The 20,991-nt window shown below is 63.3% G+C and overlaps 3 protein-coding genes across 8 annotated transcripts; 2 read left to right on the forward strand and 1 right to left on the reverse strand.

Moving 5' to 3' along the window:
* The first annotated feature begins 886 nt into the window (after window positions 1–886).
* SLC43A3 (solute carrier family 43 member 3) lies at window positions 887–15,254 on the forward strand. 4 transcript variants are annotated; one of them, XM_064163485.1, is made up of 14 exons: window positions 887–1,657; window positions 6,198–6,387; window positions 6,792–6,921; window positions 7,441–7,487; window positions 7,573–7,649; window positions 7,736–7,828; window positions 7,923–8,062; window positions 8,703–8,809; window positions 9,262–9,420; window positions 9,505–9,618; window positions 9,826–10,012; window positions 10,390–10,513; window positions 11,197–11,386; window positions 15,174–15,254. In XM_064163485.1, the coding sequence occupies exons 2-13, from the start codon at window positions 6,207–6,209 to the stop codon at window positions 11,350–11,352; spliced, it is 1,515 nt and encodes a 504-aa protein (XP_064019555.1). In that variant the 5' UTR covers window positions 887–1,657; window positions 6,198–6,206; the 3' UTR covers window positions 11,353–11,386; window positions 15,174–15,254. The 4 variants fall into 4 exon arrangements, with proteins under 4 accessions (XP_064019555.1, XP_064019552.1, XP_064019554.1 ...); XM_064163482.1 differs by lacking the exon at window positions 15,174–15,254 and having other exon boundaries at window positions 889–1,657; window positions 11,197–11,468; XM_064163484.1 differs by lacking the exons at window positions 887–1,657; window positions 15,174–15,254 and adding an exon at window positions 1,688–1,750 and having other exon boundaries at window positions 11,197–11,468.
* Window positions 14,785–16,546, forward strand: LOC135186384 (proteoglycan 3-like). Its single transcript, XM_064164032.1, has 5 exons — window positions 14,785–14,815; window positions 15,345–15,499; window positions 15,578–15,712; window positions 16,065–16,176; window positions 16,488–16,546. The coding sequence occupies exons 1-5, from the start codon at window positions 14,785–14,787 to the stop codon at window positions 16,544–16,546; spliced, it is 492 nt and encodes a 163-aa protein (XP_064020102.1).
* Window positions 16,547–16,912: 366 nt separating this feature from the next.
* P2RX3 (purinergic receptor P2X 3) lies at window positions 16,913–20,841 on the reverse strand. 3 transcript variants are annotated; one of them, XM_064163491.1, is made up of 12 exons: window positions 20,674–20,841; window positions 19,818–19,953; window positions 19,676–19,747; window positions 19,530–19,596; window positions 19,363–19,456; window positions 19,194–19,271; window positions 18,870–19,011; window positions 18,344–18,474; window positions 18,158–18,251; window positions 17,969–18,034; window positions 17,623–17,700; window positions 16,913–17,423 (listed from the first exon to the last, which is right to left on the reverse strand). In XM_064163491.1, exons 1-12 carry the CDS (start codon window positions 20,811–20,813, stop codon window positions 17,301–17,303), a joined length of 1,221 nt encoding a protein of 406 aa, XP_064019561.1. In that variant the 5' UTR covers window positions 20,814–20,841; the 3' UTR covers window positions 16,913–17,300. The 3 variants fall into 3 exon arrangements, with proteins under 3 accessions (XP_064019561.1, XP_064019562.1, XP_064019564.1); XM_064163492.1 differs by lacking the exon at window positions 19,194–19,271; XM_064163494.1 differs by lacking the exon at window positions 17,623–17,700.
* Between the last annotated feature and the right edge of the window lie 150 nt (window positions 20,842–20,991).

The following is a 20,991-nucleotide window of genomic DNA, read 5'->3' on the forward strand; positions in this document are numbered from 1 at the left end:
GGGTCTGTGAAGGATCTCGTGGGTCTATGGGAGCTGGGTGGTCGGTGTGGGGGGATTTATGGGCCCCACGCGGGGGGGCACACGTGGCCGCGCCAGACTCGGGCACACGCTGGCACCGCAGCGTGTTTGCGGCACCGTCTCCGGCGAGCGAAATGCCACAAGCTGGCGCGGCGGGCACCGTGGGAGGGGGTGTGGGCGGCACGGGGCTGACTCAGGGGCCGCCATCCGCTCCCCCCCCAAACCGTGCCCCCCGCGTCCCTGGCACGGTGTTCTGCCCACCCTTTGGGGGTCTGCAAGAGGGTCCCTGGGTGATAGACCCACCCGTGGGTGCTTGCACCCACCTACTTAGAGAGACTCAGGGATGAGGGAGGGGGACTGGGACAGGCCTGATGCCACCATCCAGGCCTGGGGTGTGCAGCAGTGGGTGAAGGGTCCATGAGGGATTGGGTGGAGGACAGATGGACAGATGGTTGCCTGTAGGGGGGACAGATGGATGGATAGTTGGGTAGACAACCTCTGGAAAGGTGGGCAGATGGACTGTCGGAGTGAAGAACATCTGGAGGGACAGGCGGATAGACAGACAGATGGGCAGCTGGATGGAGACGAGGGCAGGCGAGGGCAGGAGGGCCAGTGGGACACAGGCAGGATGAGAAAGGGCAGCTTAGTGGGTGGTAGGACAGATGGATGGGCACAAGGATGAGTGGCGCTGTGACTGAAGTGGGACAGACGGATGGGTGACAGACAGATGGATGATGGACAGATGGATGGGTGACAGACAGAAACAGGTGATGGACAGATGGGTGGTGGACAGAGTTGGCAGAACAGATGGACGACTGGCTGGAGGGGTGGCAAGGGATGGGGACAGGATGGGTGGTTGCTAGCACTGAGGGGTGGGCAGGCAGATAAATGGTGTGGCAGGAGGACAGACAGACTGGTGGACAAGGGGAGGGCTGGAGAAGCCTCAGGCAGGGAATAGGTCCAGGCCTATGGTGGGGCAGATGCCAGGGACTGGCAACACGCCCAGGGCAGGGACAGCAGCAGACGTGAGTGGACAGAGACACGGGTAGAGCCTGGCAGAAGATGAACAGAATGGCACTGCAGGTGGTAACGTGAGACTTGGTCAGCAAATGTGTCTGGGACTACACTACTGTAAGTGACACAGGAGTGGTCCAAGGGGGGCTCAAGGATGACTCAAGGTTGGCTCAAGGGTAGCTCAAAGGAGAAGGTCTCAAAGCCGGCGAGGTAAGGAGGTGGCATGCTAGTGGATGGCAGTGAGGGAATGGCCACTGGGCTTGGGGCTGGGCTGGCAGAGAGGAGACGCACCCGCGGGTGGCACCGAGATGGCACCAGGGAGGACTCCGGGGGTGGGCGGTGCCACGGCGCATAGCGGGACGACCGTCAGCCGCGACAGTGGCCCAGGGGCGGACCCACCGGGTGACCCCGGGGCTGCTCCTTCATCGGGGCTACTCCCGGAGCACCCCGCTCCGCGCCGAGGGCGGGGCCGAGCCGGGCTGCTCCGCCCAGCTCCGAGGACGGGCGGGCAGCATCGGAGCTCCTGGACCAGGGGCACCTACCAGAGGCCCGGGACACAGAGAGCAGCACCGGAGCACCCGGAACCAGCCGGAACCCGCCGGGAGCCGCCGATCCCTCCCGCCGGGTGAGCAGAGCCGGGACGCGGCTGAGCGGGGCGGAGGGACCCGGATGGTTCAGATCCCTCCCGAGGGACGCAGCGGCTGGACCGAGCGGAACGGTGGGGCCGGCGGGGGCTGCGAGGCCGGGGGGGTAGGCTGGGGTCTGTGTGGCCGCGACAGGTGGGGGGCTGGCGGGTCGAGAGGGGCTGGGCCCCGGATGTGGGGCTGGGCTGCGGCTGGGGGTCCCATGTGTCCTTTGCCTCGGCTCATCCCTCCGTCCCTCTATGCCTTTCACCTGGGGCTCCTCGGGCGCTGGACGCAGGCACTGTTGTGCCCCACGGCTGCCCATGCCCGTGTCATTGGGACACCCTGTCACATGCGTACCCCTTGCCACACAGGCATGGGGAAAGCCCCTACGAGCGGGAGTGACATCACTTCCCCTCGTCCGCACCGCCGTGAGCCGATGGCACTGCCCACCCCTGGCACCCCATATCCCGGGCCTCTGAAGGAGCCCCGCGGGCTCTGGGGGCCTGCACGGAACGAACCTCGTTACCGTTAATTATTAATTATTGAAGCGGCCGAGACCGGAGACAGCCTGCGCCTGCCTGCGCCCTCGTTGCCAGGACCGAGTGTCCCCATCACAGCTCGGGGGGAGCTGATGGGGACACGGCTGGTCAGAACTACTGGAGCTGGGGGTCCCCGATCTTCTTGCTCCCCCTCGGGGGCTCCCAGTTTAAAGGGCTCAGCAGTACGGCTGGCTAGGAGAGAGCAGTGCGGCTGGAACACATCGGTACAGCTTGAAGTAATCAGGATGGCTTGGAATAACCACCATGGCTTGGCAAGACCAGCATGGCTGGGCTTGGTGGCAAACGTCCCCTGCGAGTGTCCCAGGGTGTCCCGGTGGTGACACCCATGGTGGGGTGTCTCAGGGAGCTGCAGCAGTGGCCCAAGTGACAGAGTGTCTCCAGGTGTCTCTGGGTGCCCCTGGCAATGACACCCATGATGAGGTGCTCCTGGGTGTCCTGGGGTACCTCATGCCGCGGCCCAAGTGAGAGAGTGACTCAGGGTGCCCTAGAGTGCCCCAGACGGTGACACTCATGCTAGGATGTCTTGAGGGTACCTCGCAGGCTCCCCCGTGATGGAGTGTCTCCGAGTGCCCCAGTGGTGACACTCGTGGTGGGGTACTCCGGGTGCCTCAGCAGTGTCTCCCTCGTCCCCGCTGTACCGCCGCCCCCCCGCGGTGCTATAGATAGCGCGGCCCCCCCGCGGGGTCAGCCCCCGCTCCGGTTAATCTTTACCCGGCCGCTGTAATGAGGCTCATTACCGGCCATTACAGCGCGACAGGGGACAGCTGGCAGGGGGCTCGGAGCCGGTGAGTGGGGGGGACAGGCGGGGCCCGTGGCAACGAGGGACAGTAAGCTGGAGGCGGCAGGGACGGGGGTGTCCGAGTGTCCCCCGGGGATGGCGGATCATTAGAGGGGTCACAGACCCCCCGAGGAACGACAGCGTCCCCAGTAGGGTGGTGGCGTCCCCAGTGAGGACAGTGTCCACACGAGATTTGTCACGGTGCCCGGCACCGTGCCAGGGTCCGTGCAGGCGTGATGAGGTCTTGAGGTGGGGGTTCAGAGTCACAGCGCCCTGCCAGTGTCTCCAAAAGCCATGGCAGGGTCCCCAAGGAACGTGACAGTGTCCCCAGGGAGGTGCTGAGGCCCCAGGGGGTGTGTCGGCAGGCCAGGCAACCTGCCAGTATCTCCAGGGCTGCACCACTGTCCCCGGGGAGGCTGCCAGCTTCCCAAAGAGGGTGCCAAGGCTCCTGGTGTGGCTGGATGGGTTCCCAGTGCCTGTGCCAGTACCCGGGGGGTGCCAGTGTCCACAGGGGTGTGCCAATGTCCCCAGGAGGATGCTCTTGTCTCCATAGGTATGTGCTGGTGTCCCCAAGGGTGTTCCCATGGAGCGTGCCAGCTTCTCAAGGGCTGTGCCAGGTCTCCAGTGGGAGTCTCAGTGTCCCCAGTGCACACACCAGGTGCCTGGCAGGGTTTCAGCATCCCCAGGGGCTGCACCGGGGCAAGAGCTGGCATGGGGTGATAAGGGCCTGCGGGGGAGTCCCAGCTGTTATCAGTGCTGCCAGTGCTGGGGGGACCCTGGGTGCTCCTGGGAGATTGGGGGGGGGAACGGGATGGGCGTGTGGGTGCACAGGGTGCGGGACTGTGGGTGTGTGCCACTCGCCTGGCACCCCATGCCAGGGTCCAAACTCCGTGGCGACAGTGGCAGCAGCAACGGCAGAAAGGCCTCAAGCAGGTGGGTGGAGGGTGCCAGGGGGTTGCCAGCACACTCATGTGCATCTGTGTGTGTGAGCAGGTGTGCATGTGTGTGAGCGTGTGAGCATGTGTGTGTGAGCATATGTGCACACGTGTGAGCATGTCTGCATGTGTGAGCATGTGTGTGTGAGCATATGTGCACACGTGTGAGCATGTCTGCATGTGTGAGCATGTGTGTGTGAGCATGTCTGCATGTGTGAGCATGTGTGTGTGAGCATATGTGCACACGTGTGAGCATGTCTGCATGTGTGAGCATGTGTGTGTGAGCATGTCTGCATGTGTGAGCATGTGTGTGTGAGCATATGTGCACACGTGTGAGCATGTCTGCATGTGTGAGCATGTGTGTGTGAGCATATGTGCACACGTGTGAGCATGTCTGCATGTGTGAGCATGTGTGTGTGAGCATGTCTGCATGTGTGAGCATGTGTGCAGTTCTGTTCAATATCTTTGTCAATGATCTGGACCAGGGGATTGAGTCCAGATGACACCAAGCTAGGAGCAGCTGTGGAGCTGTTGGAGGGTAGGAGAGCCCTGCAGAGGGACCTGGCCAGGCTGGATGGGTGGGCAGAGGCCAATGGGATGAGACTGAACAAGGCCAAGTGCAGGGTTCTACACTTTGGCCACAACAACCCCAAGCAGTGCTCCAGGCTGGGGACAGAGTGGCTGAGAGCAGCCAGGCAGAGAGGGACCTGGGGGTGCTGGTAGAGAGGACCTGAACATGAGGCAGCAGTGTGCCCAGGTGGCCAGGAGAGCCAATGGCATCCTGCCCTGGATCAGAAACAGCAGGACAAGGGAGCTTATTCTGCCCCTGTACTCAGCAATGCTCAGGCCACACCTTGAGTGTCCAGTTCTGGGATCCTCAATTGAAGAGAGATGTTGAGGTGCTGGAAGGTGTCCAGAGGAGGGTGACAAAGCTGGTGAGGGGCCTGGAGCACAGCCCTGTGAGGAGAGGCTGAGGGATCTGGGGGTGTGCAGCCTGGAGAAGAGGAGGCTCAGGGCAGAGCTCATTGTTGTCCTCAACTACCTGAAGGGAGGTTGTAGCCAGGTGGGGTTGGGCTCTTCTCCCAGGCAACCAGCAATAGAACAAGGGGACACAGTCTCAAGTTGTGCCAGGGGAGGTCTAGGCTGGATGTTGGGAGGAAGTTGTTTGCAGAGAGTGATTGGCATTGGAATGGGCTGCTCAGGGAGGTTCTGGAGTCATTGTCCCTGGAGGTGTTCAAGCAAAGCCTGGATGAGGCACTTGGTGCCATGGTCTGGTTGATTGGCCAGGGGCTGGGTGCTAGGTTGGACTGGATGATCTTGGAGGTCTCTTCCAACCTGGTTGATTCTATGATTCTGTGTGTGTGCACGCGTGTGAGCCACCTCCGTGTGTGCGCGAGCATGTGTGCACACATGAGTGTGTGAGCATGTGTGTGTATGTGAGCATATGTGTGTGTGCATGTATGTGAGGGCCTGTGAGCATGTGTGTGCATGTGAGACCACATTTGCTTGCTGCATGCTCACACACGCAGATGTGCTGGGATGCACATGTGCACGTGTGTGTAGTAATGTGTGCATTTGTGTGTGTGTACACACGTGCAAGCACGTGTGAGCATGTGTGTGTAAATGTGTGTCACATATAAGCATGTGTGCATGTGTGTGAGTGTGCTGACATGTAAGCATGTGTGAGCACGAGCATGGGCGTGAGGCACGCATGTCAGCCCATGTGCACGCATGTGCAAGGCCCCAGCTGCCTGCAGGGCCCCTGCTTGTGTTCTGACACATGGAGTGCAGGGGGGGGCACTGGGGATGGGGACAAAGGGCAGACCTGGGACCATAGTGGCCACATGCCCCCAAGCTCCCACTCTGGGTGCTAGGTGGATGCAGGGGATATCAGGATGTGAGTGAGGTGGGTGCCAGGCAGGCAGTGGGGCCACTGGCAGATGGGTGCTAGGTGGATGCAGGGGATATCAGGATGTGAGTGAGGTGGGTGCCAGGCAGGCAGTGGGGCCACTGGCAGATGGGTGCTAGGTGGATGCAGGGGATATCAGGATGTGAGTGAGGTGGGTGCCAGGCAGGCAGTGGGGGCACTGGCAGATGGGTGCTAGGTGGATGCAGGGGATATCAGGATGTGAGTGAGGTGGGTGCCAGACAGGCACTGGGGGCACCGGCAGGTGCGGGGGGTGTCAGCCCATGGGAACGGAGCCGATGCTGGGATGCGTCAGGATGCGTTTCTGGCGGTGTGTGACACTTGCATTTGTCCCTGCAGGCCAGTGCCATGGCGGGGGGGGGTGCGGGGGTGGCCAAGCGCCTGGCCACGCTGCTCTCCGGGCTCCTGGAGTGCGGGGCTTTCTGTGGCATCATCTTCGGCTGGGCCTCCCTCGTCTTTGTGCTCAAGAAGCTGGAGTATTTCGCAGATCTGTGCCAGATCACCCTCACCAACGGCTCCGCACTGCCTGGTATGGACCTTGGTTGCCACCAGCCCTGTCGCCATCCCTGTGCTGGCCCTGGCCCTGTTGCCACCATGCCTTGTGCCCCCTTGTGCTGGTGTTCATATGATGCTGGTGGCCTGAGGTGCCTCAGGTCCCCATTGCCTAATGCCCTGCGGTGCCCCATATTCCTGCTGTCCATGTGCCAGTGTCTCCATTGTCCTCAAGCTCGGATCTCTGCTGACCTTATTGTCCTGATGTCCTGCAGTACTGCAAGTCCCCATTGCTTCTGTGCTTGTATCTCTACTGCCTCTATGCCCATGTCCACTCTATCCTGGTGCCCTGTGGTGCCTCGTGTCCCTGCTGTCCTGATGCCCCGTGATGTCCTGTGTCCCCACTGCTCTGATGCCCTGTGGTGCCCTGTGTCCCTGCAGACTGCAGCCGCCAGGATGAGCAGTTCTCCCTGGTCTTCACCATTGGCTCCTTCATGAACAACTTCATGACCTTCCCCATGGGCTTCATCTTCGATCGCTTTGGCACCACTGTCGCCCGCCTCGTTGCCATGTGAGCAGGCAGGGGCTGGCACTGCAGGGTACCCATGGGTGCAGGGTGGGCATGGCTGGTTGTCAGTGGACTGGTGTCAGCAGCTGAGGTGGAGATGTTATCCAGGGCCGGTGGTTATCAAGGTGGCCAGACAAGGTACGGCCTGCACTGCAGGGGCATCTATGAGGCTGGGGGAGCACTCATGATGGTTGGTGGGCACCTGTATAGGCTTTGGGACACTAGTAGGGGTAGAGCCCAGTCTGGTCTGGCACCTGGCTCTCGCTGTCACTCAATGTCCCTAGTGTGTTTCACACCCCCCCTCTAGCTCCCACACTGCCCCCACACTGTCCTTCACATGCTCTTGGGTGTCCCTGATGTCCCCAGGGCACCCTCATAACGATATGCCCCCACATGCCTTGGCCTGGGGGTGTTAGGAGGCAGTGGGGCACCCATGAGACATCGGGGTGCTGAGGTGCCAACAGCTGGAGGTGTCCCCCTTGGAGCCTGTCCTGACTTGTCATTGCTATTTCCCCATCCCAGCTCCCTCTACACCGGTGGGACCCTGCTTGTTGCCTTCTCCACCCCAGGTGAGACTCTGGGGACACTGGGTGCCCAGTCTGGGAGGGGACCTGGCAGGGTCCCCACAGTCCCTGCTGACCCCTGTGTCCCCAGCGCTGGCAGTGCTGCTCTTCCCAGCCATGTCCATGCTCTCAGTGGGTGGCATGCTCCTCATCCTCACCAACATGCAGGTGAGTCCCCTGGCACCCTGACCCTCACCCACCATCCGAGATGCCTGGGGGGGACCTTGATGGCATAGGGCGTGTCTCCATGCCAGGTGGGTAACCTCTTTGGGAAGTACCGCTCCATCATCATCACCCTCTACAACGGGGCCTTTGACTCTTCGTCTGCCATCTTCCTCATCATCAAGGTGGGTGCAGGGTGGGTGGCACACGGTGGGTGGTAGACGATGGCCTAGTACCCTGGTGGCACGGTGGTCAATGTCATCCTGTGCCCATCCCCAGGTGCTACACGAGCGTGGGTTGTCCCTGCACTCCATGTTCCTCTTCATGGCAGCCTGCAGTGCCTGGCACCTGCTGCGCACCCTCTTCCTCATGCCCCGCACTCGCATTCCCTACCCACTGCCCCCTGCCTATGACTATGGGTAAGGAAGAACCTGCCCTGTGGGATGGTGGTGCTGCCCATCTCATGGGTGGTTAGTGGTACCTGTGCCATGGGTGGTGGTGATGGTGATGATGACTCCTAAGAGTCCTGGTGGTGCTGTCCTGTGGGTAGTGGTGGGTCCCATTCCATGGTTGATGATGGGCCTCATCCTATAGTTGGTGATAGGTCCCATTCTGTGGTGGTTGGTGGGTCCCGTCCCAAGGTTGGTGATAGATCCCATCCTGTGGTGGTTGGTGGGTCCTGTCCCAAGGTTGGTGATAGGTCCCATCCCATGGTGGTTGGTGGGTCCCGTCCCAAGGTTGGTGATAGATCCCATCCTGTGGTGGTTGGTGGGTCCTGTCCCAAGGTTGGTGGTAGGTCCCATCCCGTGGTGGTTGGTGGGTCCCGTCCCAAGGTTGGTGATAGGTCCCATCCCGTGGTGGTTGGTGGGTCCAGTCCCATGGTTAGTGATGGGTCCCATCCCATGGTGGTTGTCGGGTCCAGTCCATGGTTGGTGGTGGGTCCCATCCCATGGTGGTTGTCGGGTCCAGTCCCATGGTTGGTGGTGGGTCCGTTCCGTGGTGATTGTTGTGTCCAGTGCCATGGTTGGTGATGAGTCTCGCCCTGTGGTGGGGGCTCAGGCTGCGGTGCCCGGGGCGGTCACAGTCGTACCGCACCTATGAGGAGAAGCGGCCTGTTGAGGAGGGCGGCCCAGAAGAGACCCCCCTGGAGCCCAGCACAGCCAAAGGTGATGGGGTGGGGCATTTTTGTGGGGGTGGTGCTTTTTGTGGGAGTGGGGCTCGCCGGAGGCATGGCCATGGCAGCACATGGAGGGGTTAGGACTGCAGGGGTGGCACTGGGTGTGGTCAGGGGGCGTGGCTATGCAGATGAAGTGGCATGTTGTGGGAGTGGGCTTGGGTGTGACTGCAGGGCGGTGTAAGCATCATGTGGGCGTGGTTATGCAAATGAGGGGGTGTGGCTGGGGTGTGGGGAGTAGATGTGGCTGTGGCCAGGGGGTGGGTGTAGCTATGCACATAGAGGTGTGTCTGAGTGGGCGTGGCTATGCAGATGAGGGACATGGTTATGTGGGTAAGTGCTGGGGGAACCCCAGGGGCAGGGGTGAGGTCTGGGGGGCATGCCCAGGGGCGAGACCTGTGCAGGTGGGGCCAGACGTGGCCACTGCTCTGATGCCCATATCAGGGGTGGCCGCCCCAGGGATGCCCTTCGGGGCCTGCGTTCGCTCGAAGCTGTTTGCCTGGCACGTGGCCTGGCTCTCAGCCATGCAGCTCCGGCACTACCTCTTCATCGGCACCCTCAACCCCCTCCTCGAGCATCTGGCCCGCAGGGACCCCGACCTCGGTAAGGGAGAGACTGCGGGGCGGGGTCCGGTGGAGGCACAGCCCGTGTATGGTCCGGCCCCAGGCTGATGTTCTCTCCCCGCAGTCAGCACCTACACCAACGCCTTCGCCTTTACCCAGCTCTGCGGGGTGCTCTGTGCCCCATGGAATGGGCTCATCCTCGACCGGCACAAGCGGGGACGGACCTCCCGCCCCGACGGTAACCGGAGACCAACACCCGTTGTGCCCGAACCCAAGGGTCTAGCCTGACAATGTCCATCTTCCCTCTGCCTGCGTGCCCCCACTGCTCTGCCATCTCCCTGATCCCCATCCCAGGCCCAGATGCCACCACTCCCCTGTTATGTCCACAAGGGGGCGCGCTGGCCCCACCTAGGTGACCCGTTTCTGAGCGCGTCCCGTGTTGCAGGAGCCCTGGGCGCGCTCGCCGACTTGCAGGCATCGGTGCTGTCACTGGTGGTGACAGTGGCACAGTGCCTGCTGTTCTCGGTGTGCGCCGCTGTGCCCGTCCTGCCCGTCCAGTTTGCCACCTTCGTGCTGCAGGTCCTGAGTCGCTCTTTCCTCTACGGGGGCAACGCTGCCTTCCTGGCCATTGCGTGAGTCCAGCCACCGCCATTGGCACAGGGGACACGGCGGCAGGGTCAGGGCAAAGGGGTCCGGGTGTCAGGAGGCATGGCAGAAGGGGCAGAGTGGTAGGGACCGGGTGAGGGTGGCAAAGGAGTGGGTGGTGGAGGACAAGGTGGTGGTGGTAAGGTCATGGAGATGGCGACAGGGGACGTGGTGGGATCAGGGCAGGAGCGGCAGAGGACAGAGTGGTAAGGGATTGGGTGATGGAAGACAAGGTGGTAATGGCAGGGTCTTCGTGGTGGTGGCGGCGAAGGACGTGGTGGTGGGATCAGGGCAGAGGGGTTGGGGATAGTGGCAGGGCCGTAGGTGTCACTGGGGTGCCGGTGGTGACAAAGTGGCTGGACAGGTTCCCGGCGCAGCACTTCGGGAAGCTGTACGGGCTGGCCATGGCTCTCTCGGCGCTGGTGGCCCTGCTGCAGTACCCCTGCATTGCCCTTGTGCAAGGACCCCTTGGCGGGGACCCCCTCTACGTGAGTGCCCCCTGGCTGCCGCCCCACGCTCTCCCCACAAGGGGCGAGTGTCCTGCCCCATGGGAAGTGGGGTTCCTGCCCCGTGGAGGGATGGGGATCCTGCCCCATGGGAAGTGGGGTTCCTGCCCCGTGGAGGGATGGGGATCCTACTTTATGGGAAGTGGGGGTCTGCCCCATGGAGGGATGGGGATCCTGCCCCATGGGAAGTGGGGTTCTGCCCCATGGAGGGATGAGGATCCTGCCCCATGGGAAGTGGGGTTCCTGCCCCGTGGAGGGATGGGGATCCTGCCCCATGGGAAGTGGAGGTCCTGCCCCATGGGAAGTGGGGTTCTGCCCCATGGAGGGATGGGGATCCTGCCCCATGGGAAGTGGGGTTCTGCCCCATGGAGGGATGGGGATCCTGCCCCATGGGAAGTGGGGTTCTGCCCCATGGAGGGATGGGGATCCTACTTTATGGGAAGTGGGGGTCCCGCCCCGTGGAGGCATGGGGGTCCTGCCTCATGGAGGGATGGGAATCCTGCCCCACAGGTTAATGTTGTTCCTGAACCTGGTCCATGCAGACCTGTGGTCGACTGGGGGTCCTTGAGGAAAGCAAGTCCTGGGAGGGTTGTGGGGCTGTCCCTGTACCCTGGGGTGGGGTCACCCCCTAGCTCCGCACCCTGACTCCCCCTCCTGCCCCCCAGGTGAACTTGGGAATGATCGCCGTGGTGCTGGTGGCCTTTGTCAGCCCCGTGGTGGTGGCCCGCGAGTGCCGGAGGCGAGCTCAAGAACTGGAGGCTGCAGGAACCCCCCTGGCAGCCCCCCCCGGCGCCGAGACCCCTGCCGAGACCCCCCACTGAGCCACACGCTCTCCCGGTGCCAGCTCAGTGCCCGGTACCCATTCTGTATTGGCCTGGGGCGTGCTGTGCCTTGGGGTGGGAGGTGCTGGGGGAGAATAAACCTCGGCCCCAGCTCAGCTGGCTCTGCTCCTTTCCCCTGAGCCAGCTGCTGTGGGGCTGTGCCGGTGCCCGCTGTGGGGCTGGGCACTCCCCCTGTTGCCAGGCGGGGAGCACGGACCCTCCCCACGAACGCTCCCCAGGGACTCGTACACAGACAAAGCCGGGGCAGATCCCGCTTGACTAGGAGGGGGACCGGACGGGGGCCACAGCGGGTCCTGGGGTCATGCCCGTGGGTGCCCTCAATTCTGGCAGATGAAGGGGCACAGCTCGGAGTAGAAGCGTCTGTCCCAGAGCTCGTCTGGGGACGGCCCCCGGTTCCCCGCAGTGCTCCCAGTGCCTTGAACTCCTCACTCCCTCCCTCCTTGCCCACTGCCCCTCCCACTGCTATTGTGCCCAGTGGCCTGTGCCCCCTCCCAGTGCCTCTTCCCTTGATACCAGTGGCCTGTGCCTCCCCTCAATGCTCTTCTCCGTCCCCCTACCCCGTAACCCAGTGCCCCTCTCAGTGTCCTCAGTGTCTGCTACCCCTCTCCCGATGCCTCCTCCTATTTCCACCAGTAGCTCACTGTCCCCCACCCAGTGTTCATAGTGACTTGTGCCCTCTCCCAGTGCCCTTTTTATTGCCACCAATGGCCTGTGCCCCACTCTCCGCAATGCTCTTCCCAGTGCCCCACATATCTCTGTGCCCCTCCCAGTGTCCCCAGTGCCAGGGTGCCCTACCAGGGTGCTCTCACTGCGGGAGCTGATGGTGGTGCAGGAAGTGAAGATGCAGCAGGGCTGGATTGGTGCCCGGTTGGCATAATTCCAGGAATTGGCATCTTGCCACTGTGGCTCTCGCTGCTCTGCTTGCATGGGGCCATCTCAGCACCCACTCCCAGTGCCTAGCACCCAGCCCCAGTGCTTGGCACCAAGCACCTCAGAACCCAGCACCCAGCCCCAGTGCCCTGAAACCAACCCAGGTGCTTGATACCAAATCCAAATGCCCCAAAACCAGCCCCGTTGCCTGGCATCCAACACCCCATACCCACCCTCAACACTCATCTCCTAGCACCCAGAAACCAGCACCCCAAGAAACACTCTTAGTACCCTGTTCCTCTGCATGCCCACTGAGCCCAGTGCTGTCCGAGCACCCCAGATGGGTGCCAACCTCTCACCGTGAGTCAGGTGATGGCCCCAGTCCAGAGTAGGAGGCGGGTGTGGGTCTGTGCCAGGTCCTGCAGCTCTTGGTGGCTGGCAGGACTATGCACCATGCCAGCTTCCCCCATACAGCTCTTGGCAGTGCTGCTGTGGGACAGAGCATGGTTTGGTACTCATTGCACCCATTGGCACCTGCTGGGCACCTTTCAGCACCCATGTCGCCTGACCTGGGCTTGTGAGTAGGTGCAGCACTTGGTGATGACCACTCAGTGGAAGTGGTGGCTACCCTTGGCCACATCCATGGGCACATCCTGGGGGTGGCAAGCAGCTGGCACTGGAGAGAGGATGAGTGCTGGCAGCAGGGATCCCTCTGCCACCTACTACCAGCTCTGGGGCACATGAGACTGTCCCAGCAGAGTGGCTGTGACACCTCTCTGGGGTATCCAGGGTGTCAGAGGGCGTCCCCAGGATGGGCATTCTTGGGCACTCACTGGAGCAGCCATCAAAGGCAGTGTCCAGCAGGGCCAGGGCAAGTAGCAGGCAGGGTAACTTGACAGGGCTGGGAGCACTGGCACCTGCAGGACAGGTTGGGTGCTCGGGCACCTTCTGCCACCCTGGAGTGTCCATGTTCCCAGTGACCCCCTGCCCCCCTCAAATGCCTGGTGATGGTCTCCCATACCTAGTGTCACTCCATTCTCCCCATGTTCTCCTTGCCACTTCCAGAGCCCTGCCATCCTCATGCCTCTCCATGTCTGTCCCTGGTCCCATCCCGTGCCACTCATCCCAATCCCTCTGCCCCCCTCCATGTCTCTACTGTCCCTCCACCATTCCCATTGTCTCCCCTGCCGTGCCTGCCTTGCTCTCTCTGTCCTCACCTGGAGGATGGGGAGGCTTTGTCCGATGTCACCCGTATAGGGGTGACAGCACCATCTGCCCCCACCACAACCTTGTGCCACCCAGCCTGGCACAAGGGGCACCCACCGAGACCCTGAAGTACAGGGGGTTGTGGGCAGTGGGGTATGTGGCACAAGGAGGGGACTTCTGTGGGGGTACACAGGGCACAGGGTGGGTGTTGTGGGTGCTTGAGGGATGCAAAAGTGTGGGGCGTGGGGCGGGCATAGGGGGCATGGGGGAGTGCTGGGGGGTGCAGGGGTGTGGGGGGTGTAGTGTGGTAAAGGGGTGCGGTTTGGTGCAGGGGAAGTTGGGGTGCAGGATAGTGCGGGGGAGGACTGGGTGCAGGGGAAGTTGGGGTGCAGAATAGTGCGGGGGGGTGGGTGCAGGGGAAGTTGGGGTGCAGGATAGTGCGGGGGGGTGGGTGCAGGGGAAGTTGGGGTGCAGGATAGTGCGGGGGGTGGGTGGGTGCAGGGGAAGTTGGGGTGCAGGATGGCTCCGTGGGGAGGTGTGGGTGCAGGGGGGTGGTTGTGTGCCGTGGAGGGGGGTGCCGATAATATCTCCCGCCGAGCAGCGCTTGCCCAAGGGTCGTTTCCTCCCCAACGGCCGCGGCCCCCGGGGTCCGGCCACGGCCCCACCCTGACCCACAGCCCCCTGCTCTGTGGCTGACCCCACACCTTCCGGCCTCGCAGGGCTCAGCGCTCTGCTCCCCACAGCCTCCGCCCCTCAGCCCCCTCCTCTGTCACCCCAAACCCCTGCAATCTTCTCCCTGGGGCCACCCTTCCCCCCACCAGCAGGCTCCACACTCCACACCCCCTCCCCCAGCCCCTTTGCATCTCCCACAAGCCAGCAGCCCCCACCCCTTGTGTCCCTCCCATCTGCACCCCAGGCCCCTACAGCCCCCATGTCCTCCTGCCCCCTTCCCCTCTGCACCACCTAGCCCCCGCAGCCCCCTTCCCTGGACCCCTGTCCCCCTACTCCACAGCCACCACGCCCATCTCCTCTACACCCCTACCCCGTGCCCACCACAGCCCTAACCCCTGGCCCCCGTGCCTCAGCCAAGCAGGGAGTGGGAGGAGCACGCCCGGTGCCCCCCCTCTGCCCAGCGGTTTGGGTCACAGTGGTTTTGGGATGTGGTGGCGCAAGGCTGCGGCTGGAGACACGTGGCTCTGTCACCCCTATAAGGGTGACATCAGGCAGAGCCCCCTGCAGCCTGCAGCTGACAGTCTCCCGAGTGTCAGGTGAGGATGGGCACGATGGGAGGGAGTCCCTGAGACTGGCACGCGTGGCTCTGGGGTGCCAGGCGACATGAGGGGCTGGGGTGGCACAGGGTGCCCAGGTACGAGGTGGCCTCGGGGATGGAAGTGAGGAATCGGGGCCATGGGGTGGCATCAGGGGTGGAGAGCAGAGCATGAGATGGCACTGGGGATTGTTGAGGGGCAGTGGGGGTGTAAAGTGGGGCAGGATGAGAGTGAAGGCTTGGGGTTGGCAGAGGGACATGGGGCATGTGGAGGAGCGTGAGGATTTCAGGGTTGTGGAGGTGGCATTAGGGCAGGCAGAGGGACAGTGGGGCATGGGGGGTGGCAGAAGGGATGCGTGGAGGATGAGGTGACACTGGAGATGGGTTATCCTCACTAGAGACATGAGGGTATCCCCAGGGTGGCAGAAGGTGACTGGGCACCCAACCTGTCCCACAGGTGCTGGTGCCCCTAACCCCACCATGCCACCCTGCCTGCTTCTTGCCCTGGTCCTGCTGGGTACCACCTCTGCCAGACACCTTGGTGAGTACCCACTGCTGCCCACCCTGGGGACACCCCTGGCCACCTCATGCCTCGCATACCTGCTGTGACACTTGTCTGTGCCCCCAGGCTTTGCCAATCTCGACAAGGCAGAGCCACTGAAGAGAGGTGTTCAGTGCCCACTGGCAAATGAGACGCGGGTATTCCGCATCTCGGACCCGGAGACCGGCGCCACCTGCAGATATGCCGCTGTCCCCTCGAGTCACACCTTCAGCAGTGCTCAGGTGGGCAGGGGAGGGTTGAGGTGGGGGGCACCGCATGCCATCTGTGCACCCCTCTGACTGGCCTGTGTGCCCTGGCAGCAAGTGTGTACCTCGTGCTTCGGCGGGCAACTGGCCTCCATCCACAACTACCACACCAATGCCGAGATGCAGTTTTGGGGTGGGATTGAAATCAAAGACACCGAGTTCTGGATCGGGGGTGTCATTGATTACCAGGTGAGGGACCCCTCTGCTCACCCTGGCGCCCCGGCCCCCTACCCATCCTGCAGCCACCAGCCTTGTCCCCCTGGCTCTAGTGCCCTTCTTTGGGTGCCCCAGCCCCGGCCCCAGGCTGGTTTTGTCTCCAGTGTCCACTCTGGGTTCTCCCAGACTTGTCTCAGTGTCCCCAGCGTCCCCCACCCCGGGTGCTTTGAGTCTTGTCCCCATGTCCCCAGTGCTTCCCAGCCCCGTCCCGGCGTCCCCAGTCTCCACCCGGAGTGCTCCCAGCCCCGTCCCTCACCCTGCCGACCCCCATGCCCCACCGTTGCCAGCTCCGCGGGGCTGCTCACGCCCTTGTCCCTGCCGGCAGAACCAGGCGGTGAACTGCCACTGGGCGGACGGGAGCTCCTGGAACTACGCGCACTGGCAGCAAGGCTACCCACAGCACTCCGGACACGCCTGCGCCACGTTCTGCGTCACCGGTTTGGACACTGGGGGGTGGAGGGGCACAAGGGAGGCTCGATGGGTGTGGGGGACACAGGGTGCACCGAGGGCTCGGGGACACACACGACTGTGCTAGTGCGCCTGGGTGGGTGGGAAGGATGCTTGGGGGTTACTAGGGGACGCCTCGGCGTGGGAAGGGGGTATCTGTGGGACTGGCATGTGGCAGTTTGTGGGGGGAGGGAGGCTGGCACCAGGGAGATTGGGTCAGGTCCGTGGGTGCTGGGTGCCGCTCTCGGGAGGTGTGGCATGCTCCGGGAGTGCCAGGGCTGACCTCTTTGTCTCCCCCTAGATGGGCTCTGGAGAAGCGCATCCTGCGCCCAGCAGATGCCCTTCGTCTGCGAGTTTTGAGGAGCTCGGATGCTCCCGCGGCCCCCATCCCCATCCTCATCCCAGCTCTGGGGTGGGAATTCACCCCTGCTTCCTGCGGAAATTCAGTAAAGTGCCAGCTTCCAGCACCCACTTGTGCATGTAGCTCCGGGCAGGATGGGGAGGGCTTGGAGTGGCTGCTGGTGTGGTGGGAAGCGCCTCGGGTGCGCAGTGCGGGGAGGTTTGCAGACAGGAATGTCTGTCTCTTCTGTCCTGTGGGCAAGGCGGGGGCACAGGGTCCTCTCCCCAGGGCTGTGGTGGCTTCATGGCCACCCGCAGATAAGCGCTGTCACCCTGAGCCTCTGTTCCCCATGACCCCCGACCCCTGCACAGGCATAGACCCATGGGTGCTGTGAGGCGAGTTTATTGGAGTGAGGGTGCAGTCCCCGGAGCCTGGGGCCAGCTGGAAGCAGCAGGTAGCGGAGGGTAGCAAAGGTGCAGGGCACCGAGGGGGCAGCACCCGTCTGGTGAAGGGATGGGATATCAACCCTGGTACCCAGCAGCACCCAGTGCTCCAGGGTCCAGCCCTGGGCCTCCCCAGGCTCCTTTTCTGGAGATGGGCGTCCTATGGGGTCTCGGGGTGGTACCTAAGATGGGGGGACAATGGGGCTGGGGCAGCCTAGGGATGTGGAACAGGGCTGGAGGAACCAGCCTGGAGTGGGCAGAGTGTGGGCGGGAGTTGCCCCACAGCAGGGTACAGGGGGAAGCTGCCCTATTGCAGGGGGCAGGCAGGGGGCTACAGCCCGAGGGAGAAGGTGCCCGAGTCTGTGGACTGCTTGTCACGGCTGCAGCCCCCCAGCCCCCGGTGGGCACTGGCTGTGGGGCTGGTGGAGGGGGCGGGTACTCCAGCTTCTGGCACCTGTGGGGCGGGGGACAGGTACCAGGTTAATCCCTGCCCCATAGCCAGGGTACTGGCAGGACTCAGGGACTCTGCCTGTGTGTCCCCTCCAGCAGCCCTGCACATCTCCCAGTGCAGCCTGATCCCGCTCCCCGAGGGGTGACCCCAGAATGGTCCCAGCCCCACGGCGGCCCCCTGGCAGTCTCAGCCCCACACCAACCTCCTCAAACTTGCGAGCCTTGTAGTGTTCAGCTCCCTTCAGGAAGTTGAGCAGGATGATGTCGCACAGCACCGTGCCCTGGCGGGAGGCAGCACAGCAGTGCAGCGATCCCGTGCTATGGGGCACCCCCTGACAACCCTGCAGCCCTCCAGAGAGCCAGGCTGCCATCACACCAAGGTGCTGCTGTGTCCCCACGGCTGTGAGGGTGTCCTCCATGCCCCTACCAATCACTGTGGGGCATCCTTGCCCCTCCCTGCCCCACACCTGTGGGGTGAACGGGGGCCTTTTGAAGCTCCCCCCAAAGGGAGATGCTGCCACACATGGGATGAGAATGGCCACTACTCACCACTCCAATGGAGGTGAAAGCTGCCACTGTGTTGATGAGGGTAGGGACGATGCCAAACTTCCCAGCCTGGGGGTGCAGAAACCCCATCGGTGGGGGGTTCAACACCCTCTACATCTTCGTGGGGTCCCTGGGACCCCAACACCCCCTACAGTCTTCGTGGAGTGCCAGGGGCCCCAGCCCCACACCTACATTGCCATACACCAGGACGTCAAAGCGGATGCCGAAGGCCTTGGTGAGAGTGCGGTGCTCGGAGCCGTCGGGCCAGCGGTAGTACCGGGCATGCCTGCACCGGACACACGACATGAGGGACGTGGGTCCCTGCTGGGCTGTGCACACACATCTGCCACACGTGTCCTGTGTGGCCACGAGTGGTACCTGAAGTTGTATCCAGAGGCAAGGGCACGGGCACGTCCATCCAGGCGGGTGAAGGAGTACTGAGGCTGGCAGCGCTCCCATGCCCGGTCCAGGTCACACATCCACCCGATCTTGATGCCCAACACCCCGCCCTGCCCCACATAGTCATGCATGTCCCATGGCCTCCAGCACCACAGCCCCCTCTGCCCCGCAGCCCCTCAGCCCTGTGGCCCCACAGCTTCACAGCCACAACCCCAGGGCCCCATAGCCTCACATGACACATCCCTGTGTCCCACATACTCATGGCTGTCTCCATGTCCCATGCCACTACACTACTGTGTCCCCGTGTCCCCATACTCCACATTCTGCAGCCTTGTGTTCCACACTCAGGTCCCCACATCCACGCATTCCATCTTCCCATGTCTTCACCTCCCACATCCTCGTGGTCCCATGTCCCTCATTTCCAATGTCACACCTCTCTGTTACCACACCCTCATGTCCCCGCAGCTCAAGTCCCTGTGTCCCCAGTCCCATGTTCTCTGCTCACGGTGGTGGCCAGCTCGGGGAAGTCCTGTCCTGCCAGTCGTACCACATCGCCAAGGCGCAGGATGGGGCACAGAGGGGCCAGCTCAGGGTGAAACCGGCAGCGACCCAGGGACAACCCACTGCCGGGAGGGGGCAGGTTGGCCCTGGGGGACACAGAGACACAGGGGATGAGAGCTGTCCACCAGCCAGCTGGACTGTGGGAGGCAGGGGGACATAGGGCTCATGGCCATTAGCCAGCCAAGCAGGAGGTCGTGAGGAGCACGGGAGGACAGCAGACACAGGTGGGGACACAGTGGGGACAGGCTTCCCTGCAGCCCCTGCTCACTTCTCGAAGCCGAACAGTGGGAAGCGGATGCTGTTCTTGATGAACAGGGTGAAGTTTTCAGCCTCCATCATGATAGGCCTGGGGAGGGGGGGCAGAAGGGGTGACCCTGGGGACACTGTGAGTGGGGCACGGCTCTGTGGCCCCCTCCCGTGTTGCCAGTCACACTTACACATCGACGGTGTCCACCTCGGCCGGGCACCAGCCGCGGATCTCGCAGGCGCGCAGGGTCCCGTTGTAGGGGATGCAGCGCCCGGTCAGGACCCCTGGGGATGGGATGTCAGCGGGGGCGCTCGTCCCCAGCCCTCCTGACCCTCCCGGGACCACCCAGCCTCTCACCGCTGCCCGTGGCAGGGCTCGGCCCCTGGCAGTCACGGTCGGCAGAGCAGCGGAACGTGGGGTCACTCTGTAGGGTGCAAGGAGGTGACGGAGGGCACAGGAGACTCCGGTGTGTGTCCCTGCAACCTCCTGTCACCCTTCCGCACCTCCGGGCAGACGTCCTGTGTCTGGTTCTCCGTCACGATCTGCTTGGTGACCACCACAAACACGGAGGTGCCCTGCAAGGATGTCACTGTCACCCCAACGGTCACCCGAGGAGGGAAGCTGGGGGGGTCCCGTCCCCCTCACCTCGGGGGGGGTGATGTAGTCGGCTGTGTCCAGCACACGGCCCGCGTAGTGCCCGATGCCCTTCACCTTGGTGACCACGGAGGACTCGATGACGGTGTCACGCACCTGGTAGGCTTTCTCATGGATGAACACCCATCTGGGACAGCACCCGCAGGGGGTGACGCTGGGGACAGCCACCCCCGACATCCTCGCGGGACCTGCCAGGCCCCCCCGGCCGCCCAGCGCTGCCGGAGATGGGGGCTACAGGTCTTAGACAGGCATTTGTCACACACAGCCCCGCTCCGTACCCTCCCCGTGGCTGCTGTCACCTCTCGGGAGCATTCGGGGTCAGAGCCACTCCCTGCTGTCGTCTGCTGTGCCCCTGCTAATGCTCCCACCCCTCACTATCACCCACAGACGTTGTCTCCCAGCTGTCAACCGCACTGACACCCCTCTCCTCGCTGTCCCCTTTGTGTCACCTGCTCCACCACCCAGCTGTCACCCCCACCAGCACGTTCTTCTTGCTATCCCCTCGACGGCGCCCGCGCCATCACCCTCTCCTCTTTGTCTCGTTTGTGTCACTCGCACCGACACGCTCTCCCGACTGTCCCCATCGTGTCACCTGTACCGGCAGACCCGCTCGTCGAGACACTCACATGCTTGTCACCCTCTCTCCTGTCACCCGCACTGTCGCCTACCGCCCCTGTCCCGGCCACCTCCCCGTGCCCCACCCCCTGCCCGAGCTGTTCCCTCGCTGTCACACTCCGGATGTCACCAGCAGCAACCTCCACCGTCACCCGGGTAGCCCCCGCCAAGCGCTGGGCTGGGCGAGGAGGGCTGGCGGCAGAGGGGAGTCTGGGTCCCGGGGGAGTCTCACCCGACAAAGTAGGCGAGGATGAGAAGCTGCACGCCGCGGTTGACGACCCCTACCACCCAGCTCTTCACCACCACCGACTTGGGGGTCTCGTACGAGAAGAAATCCCTCACCCAGCGGGTGGGGCGGCACGGGGATGGCATGGGCAGGGCGGCCGAGGCTACGGGCAGGGGTACGCGTGCTGAGGGGTGATGCAGGCAGGATTGGCAGGGGTACGGCAGGGGGGCAGGCAGGGGGGGTAGCGCGTGCAGCAGCAGCCGGGGGGTACCGGCAGCGGAGGCTGGTGCGGGCAGGGCAGGGCTGGCGGGGCACGGGCAGCGG

This window comes from Pogoniulus pusillus, chromosome 24 (genome assembly GCF_015220805.1).
Source record: "Pogoniulus pusillus isolate bPogPus1 chromosome 24, bPogPus1.pri, whole genome shotgun sequence".
In the NCBI taxonomy this organism is placed as follows: Eukaryota; Metazoa; Chordata; class Aves; order Piciformes; family Lybiidae; genus Pogoniulus; species Pogoniulus pusillus.

Excerpts from the sequence above, each read along its gene's own strand:
- SLC43A3 (XM_064163485.1), top strand. The coding sequence starts at position 6,207 with ATGGCGGGGGGGGGTGCGGGGGTGGCCAAGCGCCTGGCCACGCTGCTC. Across the intron at positions 6,922-7,440 it reads GTCGCCCGCCTCGTTGCCAT|CTCCCTCTACACCGGTGGGA; the intron begins GTGAGCAGGCAG and ends TCCCCATCCCAG. Across the intron at positions 9,619-9,825 it reads ACGGACCTCCCGCCCCGACG|GAGCCCTGGGCGCGCTCGCC; the intron begins GTAACCGGAGAC and ends CCCGTGTTGCAG.
- LOC135186384 (XM_064164032.1), top strand. The coding sequence starts at position 14,785 with ATGAGGGGCTGGGGTGGCACAGGGTGCCCAG. Across the intron at positions 15,500-15,577 it reads ACACCTTCAGCAGTGCTCAG|CAAGTGTGTACCTCGTGCTT; the intron begins GTGGGCAGGGGA and ends GTGCCCTGGCAG. Across the intron at positions 15,713-16,064 it reads GGGGTGTCATTGATTACCAG|AACCAGGCGGTGAACTGCCA; the intron begins GTGAGGGACCCC and ends CCCTGCCGGCAG.
- P2RX3 (XM_064163491.1), bottom strand. The coding sequence starts at position 20,813 with ATGCCATCCCCGTGCCGCCCCACCCGCTGGGTGAGGGATTTCTTCTCG. Across the intron at positions 19,012-19,193 it reads CCACTGTTCGGCTTCGAGAA|GGCCAACCTGCCCCCTCCCG; the intron begins GTGAGCAGGGGC and ends TGTGTCCCCCAG. Across the intron at positions 18,475-18,869 it reads TCCCCGAGCTGGCCACCACC|GGCGGGGTGTTGGGCATCAA; the intron begins GTGAGCAGAGAA and ends TATGTGGGGCAG.